At 49.7% G+C, this 10,774-nt stretch overlaps 1 protein-coding gene across 1 annotated transcript; it reads right to left on the bottom strand.

Moving 5' to 3' along the window:
• Positions 1-7,104: 7,104 nt before the first annotated feature.
• Positions 7,105-8,295, bottom strand: GPR84 (G protein-coupled receptor 84; the record flags this gene model as incomplete). The annotated part of the gene is made up of 1 exon (XM_080939067.1): positions 7,105-8,295. One exon carries the CDS (start codon positions 8,293-8,295, stop codon positions 7,105-7,107), a length of 1,191 nt encoding a protein of 396 aa, XP_080795193.1.
• Between the last annotated feature and the right edge of the window lie 2,479 nt (positions 8,296-10,774).

Below are 10,774 nucleotides of genomic sequence, written 5' to 3'. Positions count from 1 at the left end.
CCTCACCCCATTCTGACTGCAGGACTCTGCTGGATGGGCTTTAGCTCCCTTTCTGACCAAAGAAGGAATAGGTGGGTGAGGGGTGATGCCCCTACTGCACCTCTAGGAGAGAAATCAGCTGCAGGACTGCGGACTGAGCTGATGTCGTTCTCAGTCGGGGAGAACTGGAGTAGAGAGGCTAACAGAACCAGAACACTGAGCCAACATTCCAGGGATAGGCTGAGCCTCTGAGGGGTTTCTAGGCAGACCAGAAACCATGACTAGGGTCCTGTTGTGCGCATTGCAGCTTCACATCTTTGCTGGGTTTCCAGGCCTTGTTTTTGGATCTGTTTTAAGATTTATTTATTTTACATATTTGAGTACACTGTAACACACCAGCAGAGGACATCAGATCCTGTTACAGATGGCTGTGAGCCACCATGTGGTTGCTGGGAGTTGAACTCAGGACCTCTGGAAGAGCAGTCAGTGCTCTTAACCGCCTAGCCATCTCTCTGTGATCTGTGTTTTAAATAACCCCATGGGTGTCCCTTTAGTCTGACCCCAAACACCCGGGGACTCCAAGCCCTTTGTTATTTGGCCTTCAGTGTCCTTGCACTATGTCTTTCTGGGTCTCCCTAGGTCATTTCAGCTCTCCTGTAGTGGCACTTCTCTGTTTACCTCCCAGGCACCCTGTCCTCTGCCTTCTGGCCATAGCAGAACCCACTGGACCCATGGGGAGCCTGTTTCCTCCCATCCATCCTTGTAATCTAGCACCTAAAGGTCTCTGATGGGTTGGAACAGGTCTCACAGTGGAACTGAGACAGAGGGATGACAGGACTGCACACATGGAGAGCACAAGAAAGTAAGGGGAGGGGAGGAAGGGGCTAAGAAGAAAGAGAAGCAGTGAAGGCACAGAAGCAGAGGTGGAGAGGGGTAAAGGAAAATGACAAGCTGGGAGAGAACTCTTACAAAGAAAGCAAGCAGGGAGAAAAATGGAGGTGGAGACAGGAAAGACACAGCAAGAAAGGGCTGCTGGGGAGGGGCCAGGCGAGGGGCAGGCTGGCTCTCCTGGGCTGCTTTATGCTGACAGGTCATAAATTTGTGTGTGTGTGTGTGTGTGTGTGTGTGTGTGTGTGCGCGCGCGCGCACGCGTGCGCGAGTGTGCACATGAGATGCATGTAGGAGTCTGAGGTGCTGAAAAGGACAGTATCCACAATATTATCCTTTTAGTAGCTTCCTTTAAGGTACCTCATGCCATGTTCCAATATTCTTGCTGCTCCAGGGACTTTTCGGAAGGCACTTCCACATTTCAGGAACCCTGGCTTTCTCACTTGAAATATAAGCCTGCTGGAATGTTCAGGACCCAAAGAATAATCCAAAGGTCCCATCCCCTCAGTGCACATCCCCATGACTGCCCACCAGCTGCTCCTGTCCATCTTCTCCTCCCACTCTACTTGTCCGTCCCCACCCTCCCCCAGACTCTGACCCCCAGCCTGCCTGGGGCCTGGGTCAGAGGGGAGACAAAGACAGGATTTATCACCAGTATAGAGAAGCAGCTAGAGACCAGGGCTGAGGGCAAGGGCTGACCTCCCTGGGATGGGAGGAGACACTGGGCCGGATGCAAGAGGCTAGAATGCTGGGCTCTCCTGGTTCCTGCTCATAACCCCCAGTGTTCTTACTCATCCTGGCTCTCCTTTCCCCCTGAAAACAGAGAAGATGCCCCTGAGGCAATTTTCTTGGCCACTAAAGGAAAATTGGAGAAGGGAGCAGATGAGACCATGTCACAGGGTCACTCTCTCATGACTGGAAACCTAGGACAACCAGGCCTTCAGCTGTTCCACAGGCTCAGAAGATGCTGCTGAATGTGCACAGAGGAGTGCTTTCTAATATAGAGAAGGGCATCAGGGCAAACCTGTCAGGCAGGTCACCAGTGGGAAGAGAAGTCAAGTCCCACCTGAAGATAAAACAGCAGGACTAGTTAGGGGTTACAAGCTCCTACTCATGAGAGTCAGTTTCCTCCCTGAGGTGGCACTCAAGAGACAGAGAAAGCTGCCTTTGAAGCAAACACAGTTGGCCTAACATTGTCCACTCAGCAGACAGGACATGTGCTGGAAGAGAGGCCAGTATGATCCAAGGAGGTTCTAAGCAAGCAGACTGTTGGGTGGATCCTGAGGTTCACCTTCAGCTGCCCTTAGGAATATCTCCAGAGCGGTGGTGCTCCTGGCATCCGGTGCCCCGATTCTTGCCTTATCTTACTATTTCCAGAGGATAGACACCAGAGTGAACTCCAGGCAAGAGCTAGGTAGGAGAACCACTGAGCCCTCACCTCAGTCCTCCACCCCCACCCCCAGCCCATTCCTGCCCAGGACAAGTGAGGGAAAACAGGGTCTGTTCTCTGACTGCTCTATGAGGAGCAATCATTGACTCCATTTCTGATGAAATGCTAGAAGTTGGAAATTTTACTGGGAAGGGTAGTGGATTGGGAGAAAACAAAAGAATGGGGTTGGGGGTGTGCAGGAAAAGGGAGAGGAGATCCTGTCTTTTTTCCTTACTCTCCCCCCCCCCCCCATTGAGGAGGCAGATTTACAGCCTTGGTGTTGGGGGGAGGTGAGCATAAGGAAGACAGATCTGCAGTTTTGCCCTCTGAGTGTCTGGGTACTTAGCTTTAACTCCCCCATTAGCATCAATCCCCATCTTGCTGCCCATCCGTCTTCTGACATCAGCTCCTTCCTCTCTGTGTAGGCCAGGCTTTTTGACCCTAAGTGGCTCTTAAAGGGCCAGTCTAGACCCTTCTCTTTTCCTCCTCTCAGTGGGAGGAGGTGGGGGCAGCAAGCTGGAGCCTGTGCATATGTATGTATACTGTGGCCATCCTTGCTGAGGCCAGTGTCACCAAGGGCATGGGGTGGGGAGGGGCAGAGTGACTTTCTCAGTTCTCTGAGGACCTCTCTTATGTCATGGCCCCTATCTTTGTCTACTAACTCCCCAAACCTAAAGCTAACACGTTGCTAGCCAGAGATTGAGGACTACAGAAGGCATGTTTTCTTAGGCAGATCCGTCTTCCCTCTTTTCCTGGAGACCCAGGGCAAGGAGTGTTTTTAATTCTCAGCCAAAAGTGGGGGTGGACAGGTTGGAACCGAGGCTTCTAGGTGATGCATTGGGCGCCATATCCCTAGTCTCCTTCCCCAAGAATCCAGACTGTGGGCTTGATGGGAGTTTGCAAATCCCTTCTCTGTGAGGGAGACATAAAGTCTGAGAAACCTGCTTGAGTTTGCTAGATCCTCTCCCCAATTCAATCCTCAGCAACTGAACTTAGAAGCGCAGGAAGAGAGCAGATTTCGCCCAGTTCTCTGCAAAACGGCTGTAACTGCCCTCCAGGGTCTCCAAGATCGACAGGAAGCTCACAAAGTTCTTTTCCGACTGTCTTCCATCTTTTCTGCTGCAAAACTCTGCAGGCATCGGAGAGGGTTCTCGAGGGCCATACCTTTCTAACTTTCTTACTGAAACCCCACCACCCACAGCCCTGGAGCTCCCTCTGGCTCAACATGAGAGGGAGCCGTTGGTGGGGTCCTTGGGAAAGTGGCCGCGTCCGAAATAGGAGCCCCCATCGTACCCCAGCGGCCACTTATTTATCACCCTCCAAACCTCACTCTCAAAGAAGCATAAATATTCCTAATTCCTGAAGGCCGAGCCTGAGCTCGTAAATCTAAGCGGGGGTGGGAGTGGGGTTGGTAGGAGGGGTCCTGCGCAACAAACGCGACAGAGCTCCCACGGGCGGCGCGCCGCTGTCCTCTGGCCGCCAGTTTCCCGGCTGTATCAGCCGGTCACTCGCAGAGCCGCTCCAGAAGCGGCGCAGCGGGCACGCGCGGCGAGCACGCGAGGACAAGGCGCGCGGGGGAGGGGCGCGCGGCCTCGTTCCCAGCCGCGCCCCTCCCCCCCCCCCCTTGGCGCCCACCAGGCTGTAAATCAGGGCCGAGGCCGCTGGACCAATGGCATCGTGACTCGTAAATCGGCTTGTCAAGATCAGCCAATGAGACTAGGCGTTAAATCAAGTCCTGTCAGAGCTCGGCCAATGAGAGACTCTGGGCTGACCATAAATCTGTCTGCGAGAGACAGCGAAAGAGAGAGAGTGTGCGTGCGAGCGGGCAGGCGGGGCCGTGGGGGAGGCGCGAAGCGGGGACGGGCGGGCGCGAGCGAGTGGCGCCGGCAGGCGAGGGACTGCAGTCAGCTCGAGAGACGCCCAAATGGAGAGGGACAAAGAGAGGCTTCGACAGGGCGCGGGCTCGCGCGCGGGAGGCTGACAAAGATAGCGGTGGGGGTACAGGCACTGATTTCCTATCCGCCCATCCGAACACTCACGCCCCAAGAGAGAATCCCCCCCCCCAGAAAGCCTTGTTTTTTCGTTTTCTTTTTCCCAACTCAGCCTTTATTGAAATTAAGAACGGAGATGTGTGCAGAGGGACCCCTGCAGATTACCTGCTAAATTTCTGTCCTTTGGTCTTGGGACTTCTGTGTCCTCTGAGTCGTCACCTCCCCCCCTCGCCCCAGCAATTGAAGATTAGGAAGCTACTCTGATGTCCAACTGCAATCCTTATCGCTGTTCCCTTCTACTCTGAGGAAGAGTTTTGAATTGCCTTCAAGGAATGTGAAAAGCAAACCCCTTTACAAGCCTTCAGAGAGTTGTCAACCTTCAGAATCTTTGAAGGACTGAACAGGAAAGATTTTTAGGGTTTGCCTGATCACATGACCTAGCTTCAGTAACGCAGCTGTTTTGTAGTGGTTAGTCCTTATTGCTGGCAACAGCTCTGGTTAGACTTTGCCCTCAAACCACAGTTTATCACTTACTAGCCCTTTGACTTTGAACAAATTAACCTGTTGGTGTTTGTTTTCCCATTTATAAGAAGGTATAATTGAATGTCATGGGAATGTTATGCCTACATGAAATATCTTAGCACTACACAGTGTCCCTTACTCTCAGCTTTCTGCAGATCATGAAACTTGAAGCCTAGAGTGGTCCAGAGGTCTCAAGTTCATGGAACTGTCATTCAGGTCTTTGGCCAAGCCTCAGTTGCACTGTCCCAGGCTGTACAGACACCTGGCCTGTCTGAAGCTTGTTTCTCTCTGTAGCCTCAGCTGGTAGCTTCAGCTTTTGTTTGTGGACTGTGAAGAACATCTAGAAACACAGGCTCTGGATGAGCAAGCCAGACTCTTGGTCTTGATTGGAGGGGTAGGGTGTAGGAGGTGGAGTTGGAGTGTCTATTCTTCCTTCAAAAGAAAAAAAAAAGATGTATAAATATATATATAAGTACACTGTAGCTGTCTTCAGACACACCAGAAGAGGGCATCATCTCATTACAGATGGTTATGAACCACCATGTGGTTGCTGGGATTTGAACTCAGGACCTCTGGGAGAGCAGTCAATGCTCTTAACCACTGACCCATCTCTCCAGCCCTCTATTCTTGTTTCATTTCTTCAAGATTTTGTTGTTTCAAACCAGGCATTTGGGGATAGGAAGAGGCCACATGCAGCGAGACATCTTGTCAACCCAACTCAAATATTCCATTCTCAGAGCTCTCACTGTGCTTACCCAGTACCCTGTCCCACCTTAGATAAAGATAGAGGCTCCACTAGCTGAGCATGGTGGCTCATACATAACTCTTCCATCCCAGTTTCTGGATCCTGAAGAAGAAAGACCATGTGTTCAAGGCCAGCATCAGTTACATAGTGACAGCCTATTTCAAATAAAATAAAAAGAAAAATAATGGTTTCAGCAAGGATTACATGCCTGTAAATTTGCACTCTGAGGTCTGAGGCAGTAGGACCACTCAGCCTGGTTACATGGTAAGACTATCAAAAAAACAAATAAAAGACTCCATCAGTCTTCACTTTTCTAGCCAAGCTTGGTGTATGTGTGTGCTGGTGCAAATCTTGAGCTTCCACCCCTGGTCCGGGAATCTTGCTGGCACTTTCAATACTCAACCGGAAGTAAAAAGGGAAGCGCAGAGAACCAGCGCCACCTGGTGGACATTGTGTTTTCAGGCAGTATTTATAGAATGATGATGTCGGGGGAGGGGGGATGCCCTGCGGGGCTTTCTTCAGCTTGGAGAAGAAAAGTGAAGAAAGAGAGCCTCCATATCCTCTACATACAGCTGCCACCTGCTAAGCTTGGTTCCATTTCCCCAGAGCACAGGCTCCACCTTGACTGTCCCTTTGCATTGAGGTACAGTGGGCAGGATTCACTGCAGGGGTATAACCTGTATCATTGAATAAACCTCCTGGCCTGGTTGGGGGAATTCTGGCAGTAAGGGCTGTTTTATTAAGGAAAAAGACACACAGCTGTAATCAGGCTGTGGCTATCGTTGCAGAACGATCTTGAATTTGAGAGCAAGTTGGGCTACATAGTAAGACTGTCTCAAAGGACAAATAAAAGGGAGAGAGAAACCTAATTCTGAGTACCATAAATTCCTGTAACTTGGAACCCTGTCAGTCACATGCTGTGTCTATCCCTGGGTACCTGCTCTCTAGTCGGCTTTGACACAGGTCACCTCAAATCTCAACTACTGGATTCCAGTTCTAACTCTGGCCTAGATCCTTCTTTCTCACATAACCACTCCTGGACACTAAAAGCATGCAATGTGGAGTTAGGGAGGTAGGTTTTGAAGTGCTTACTGTGCAAACGTAAGAACTGTGTTTGGATCTTTAGCCTTGTGTAAAATTTGGTCAAGGCAGTGCATGCCTGTAATCCTAGCATTAGGGAGGTCCTGTCAGCGGGACCACTCACTGGAGCTTGCTGGCTAATCAGTCAGTCTAGCCAAATTCTGGAGCTTCAGAAAAACTGTTGCAAAAACTAAGATGGAAAGGGACCCAGGAAGGCCACACACACACACACACACAAAGATGCACGTACATGCAGAGTGTGGAGGGATACAATGTCTTTATTAATAATTAACCACATTCTTTGGGTCACACAAGGTTGACACACTGATTCCTGAATGGGGAAGCAGTGTACCTCTATGCCACCGGGGTTGTCTCTGAAATGTCCAAGGACTTAAGGGTTCCTGTCCTGTCTTCTGCAGGCCACTCTGTTTCTGGGTGTTTGGCCTGGCCTGGTGAGTGGACTACTAGCTCTAATGGAACCGACGGAAACTCCGTGGCCCGCGTTTCAGGATGGAGCCATAAGCGTGGCGAAATTGGCGGTTCATGGCTGCATAGAGCACAGGATTGATGCAGCTGTTGAGCCAGGTGAGGTTGGCAGCCACCATGTGCACTACTCGTGGAGCGCGGCCCCTGGCGTCCAGAATGTTGAGCAGCAGGAAGGGGATGTAGCTGAGGGTGAAGCAGAGGAACACTGCGAAGCACATACGAGTCACCTTCCCGAACTCTGATGGGGCATCCGTGGCTCTACGCGCTCCTGCAACTTCCCGAGCCGTGCGCTGCACTTCTGGAAGGCTTTTCTCTGCAATCTGCTGAGCTGCCTTTCTGATGCCTTGGTCTCCAGCTTCTGACGAATCACCTTCCAGGGTCTGCGTGGTCGCAGCACTGACTGGCTCAGATGAAATCCCCTCGCTGGGCCCTCTTGAGGCAAGCCCGCTGTCTAGCTCCTGGAAGTGGCCAGACATGGCTTCATGTGTCCCAGCCACCTGATGAGAGTGGATGCTGGCCTGCTGCAGCCCGTATTGGTCCAGCGCTCGAGCCGCACGCTTTACTTGACGGTGAATGAGGCAGTAGAAGACGCCCACGCTGCTGAGCCCAAGCACAAAGTAGATGCCCATGAGGATGGTGGTATAAGGCCGGCCTCGCACACGGTCAAAGCTGCAGGTGCAGACAACTGGCACCAAGACAAAAACATTCCAGAGGGGGGCAAAGCTGGTCACCCCTACAACCCAGCTGCCCACCAGTGCCAGCACGATCCCCTTGGCACTGAAAACCTGGGGAAAGAGCGTAGGGTGGGCAATGAGGAGGTAGCGTCCTAGAGCAATGAGACAGAGGGTGAGAATGGAGACCGAATTGGAAGTAAAGAGAAGGAGTCCGAATATTCTACAGAAGATGGCGCCGGTGCGCCAATGGAGGTGGAGGTATGTGTCCACGGAGAAAGGCTGCAGGAGCGTGCAGTACAGTAGATCAGCCAGGGTGAGGTTGGCAATGAGCAGGTTGAAGCGGGTTCTGAGCTTGGGACGGATGGCCAAGGCCAGCAGGGTGAGCACATTGCCCACGGTGCCTGTCGCAGCCACTACCACGCCCCAGATAACTGCAAAGTATCGATAGCCCAATACAGACTCGTGGTAGCAGGAGAAGTTGGCATCTGAACTGTTCCACATGATGGAGACTAAAGGGGGAGGAGAGGGAGATGATATGAAAACTCGCTTCTCCAGTTGCCTCCTTTGAACAGCTGTCCCCTGCTTTGCTCCTAGAACTCGATCTCATTCTTGGCTGGAAGCCATTATCATACCACTTAATCTCAAAGTTCCCTGTTATCTCCTCAGGTTTTCTTTACCCTTTCCTTTCACGTTCTCAGACTTCTTTTCTAAATTCTTATCAAATGTCTCTTCTGGAAATGTGTTAATTTTGTTTCTCCAAACCTCAGGTCCCTTCAATATGCATGGGGTGCTCCCCATAAACCTGGTAGCTTCCATCCTAATTATTTCCAGTTCCTGAAGACCAGTCAAGAGTCCTTGTCCTCTGCTCCTTGATTCTCTCCAACCTTCCCCAACTCCTTTTCTTTCTCTCTTGTTTCTTGTTATATAGTGTAGGCCGGCCTTAACTCACAAAGATTCTCAGGCCTCAAACTACTCTCCTGGCCTCAAATTTTCTGATTGTAACTACCTGGGAAATGAGATGATCAATGGGCACACACACACACACACACACACACACACACAATGTGCTTACCTGAGGTTCCCAGTTTTCACACTTGTCTTCAATAAACAATATCTAGCACACCTAAAGAGCAGGCCTTTTGAGGGGCAGACAGGCTTCTACCCTTTCTGGGGACAGCCAGGCTTCTAGCTGGACATATAATGCCTCCTACCATGCTAGACCAAAGTAAGAAACTCCCTAGTTACCCAACCTTAGCCACTTCCTTCCCCACCTCCAGTTAGTCCTACTAATTTTACTGTGGCTACTAAAGTCCGAGCTTCTCTGTCTTCTCTGTTGAAATTCCCCTGCAACTTATTCCAGAATTGTCTCACTCTTTTCTCCTTCCTGAAACCCAAGTGCTGTTTCCTTCCCTCCTCTGAGGCAGAACCTTTCTAAGGTCATTGCTGAGAACTGTTAAACAGCGAGACAGTGTCAGATCCTCTGAACTACTTCTGTTTTTTTTTTTTTTTTTGTTTGTTTGTTTTTTGTTTGTTTTGTTTTGTTTTTTTCCCTCCTGTTTTTTCCTTTCTTGAGATAGGGTCTGATTCGCTATCTCAGTCTGCCATGGAACTCACAGAAATTCCCCTGCACCAGCCACTTGAGTGAGTATAAGCACAAAGTACCAAATCTGACTGGGAAACTTCTCAAAAGGTCAAAAACCTAGACGAGGTGCTAGAAGCAATGCTAAGCACCTCTAGAGAGCCTAGGCTGGTTCTGCAATAGCACTTCCTTTCTTCTCTTCAGAGACTGGAGATGATTACATCAGAGGGTCCCAGATGATACATCTGAGAAGTGGTGTTAGATAAAAAGGGATTGGCAAGATGGCTCAGACTGAGTTGTATTCCAGGATTTATGTTATAGAAATAAGAATCAATTCCTGCAAGCTGTACTCTGACTTTCATACAAGTTCTGTGGGACATGTGTACCTATAAACACCCACATAAATAAGTACAACTTTTTTAAAAAATTGAGGGTCTGGAGATATGGCTCAGCAGTTTAAGAGCTCTTCCAGAGGTCCTGAGTTCAACTCCTAGCAACCACATGGTGGCTCATAACCATCTGTAATGGGGTCTGATGCCCTCTTCTGGGTGTCCAAAGACAGCAACGGTATACTCACATATAAAAAAATAAATAAAAATAAATTGAGGCAGGGTCTTATTATACAGCCAGCTCGAGCTCACTATAAAGACCAGGCTGGCATCAAACTCACAGAGTTCCACTTGCTTGTGCCTCCTCAGAGCTGGAATGAAAGGTGGAAACGGGCTGATAATGCACGTTGAGGATCACAAATAAGACTTGTCGGTGTCACATAGTGAGTTCTAGTCCAGCCTTGGTAATTTTAGTGAAAGAGAATTTATCTTCAAATAACAGGCAAAATTGGCTGAGGATATGCTCAGTGGCAGAGTGCTTGACCAGCATGCTCAAGGCTCTAAGTTAAATTCTCAGAACTAACTTCTCAGATATGTAAACCAAGTATGCTGGTACACACCTGTAATCTCAGCACTCAGAAGATGAAAAGACCAGAAGTTCAAGGGCATCCTCAGCTGTGAAGTAATTTTGAGGATAGCCCATGCCATAGAAGACTCTGTCTTTAAATAATTAACCCTGGCATAGCAGTCCATGTCTTTAATCTCAGTACTCAACAGCCAGAGGCAGGTGGACTCTGAGTTCAAGGATAGCCTGCTCTAGGTAGTGAGTTCTAGGATAGCCAGGGCTAAATAGAGAAACCCTGTCTCTCAAAGCCTGATCAAAACAAAATCACAGATATCAGACTGTTGACTTCTGCTTACAATCACAGCTCTTAGGAGTCAGAAGTATTTTGAGGCCAGGCTGGGCACAAAATGAGCCTTTGTTTCAAAAACAAAAACAAACAAACAAACAAATGACCCCTGGTTCTGTGGTTGGTTGGTGGGTCTGCTAAACAAGAGACTGAAGGACAAT

This window comes from Micromys minutus (genome assembly GCF_963924665.1).
Source record: "Micromys minutus genome assembly, chromosome: 27".
In the NCBI taxonomy this organism is placed as follows: Eukaryota; Metazoa; Chordata; class Mammalia; order Rodentia; family Muridae; genus Micromys; species Micromys minutus.
This window is presented reverse-complemented; position numbering and strand designations above follow the sequence as displayed.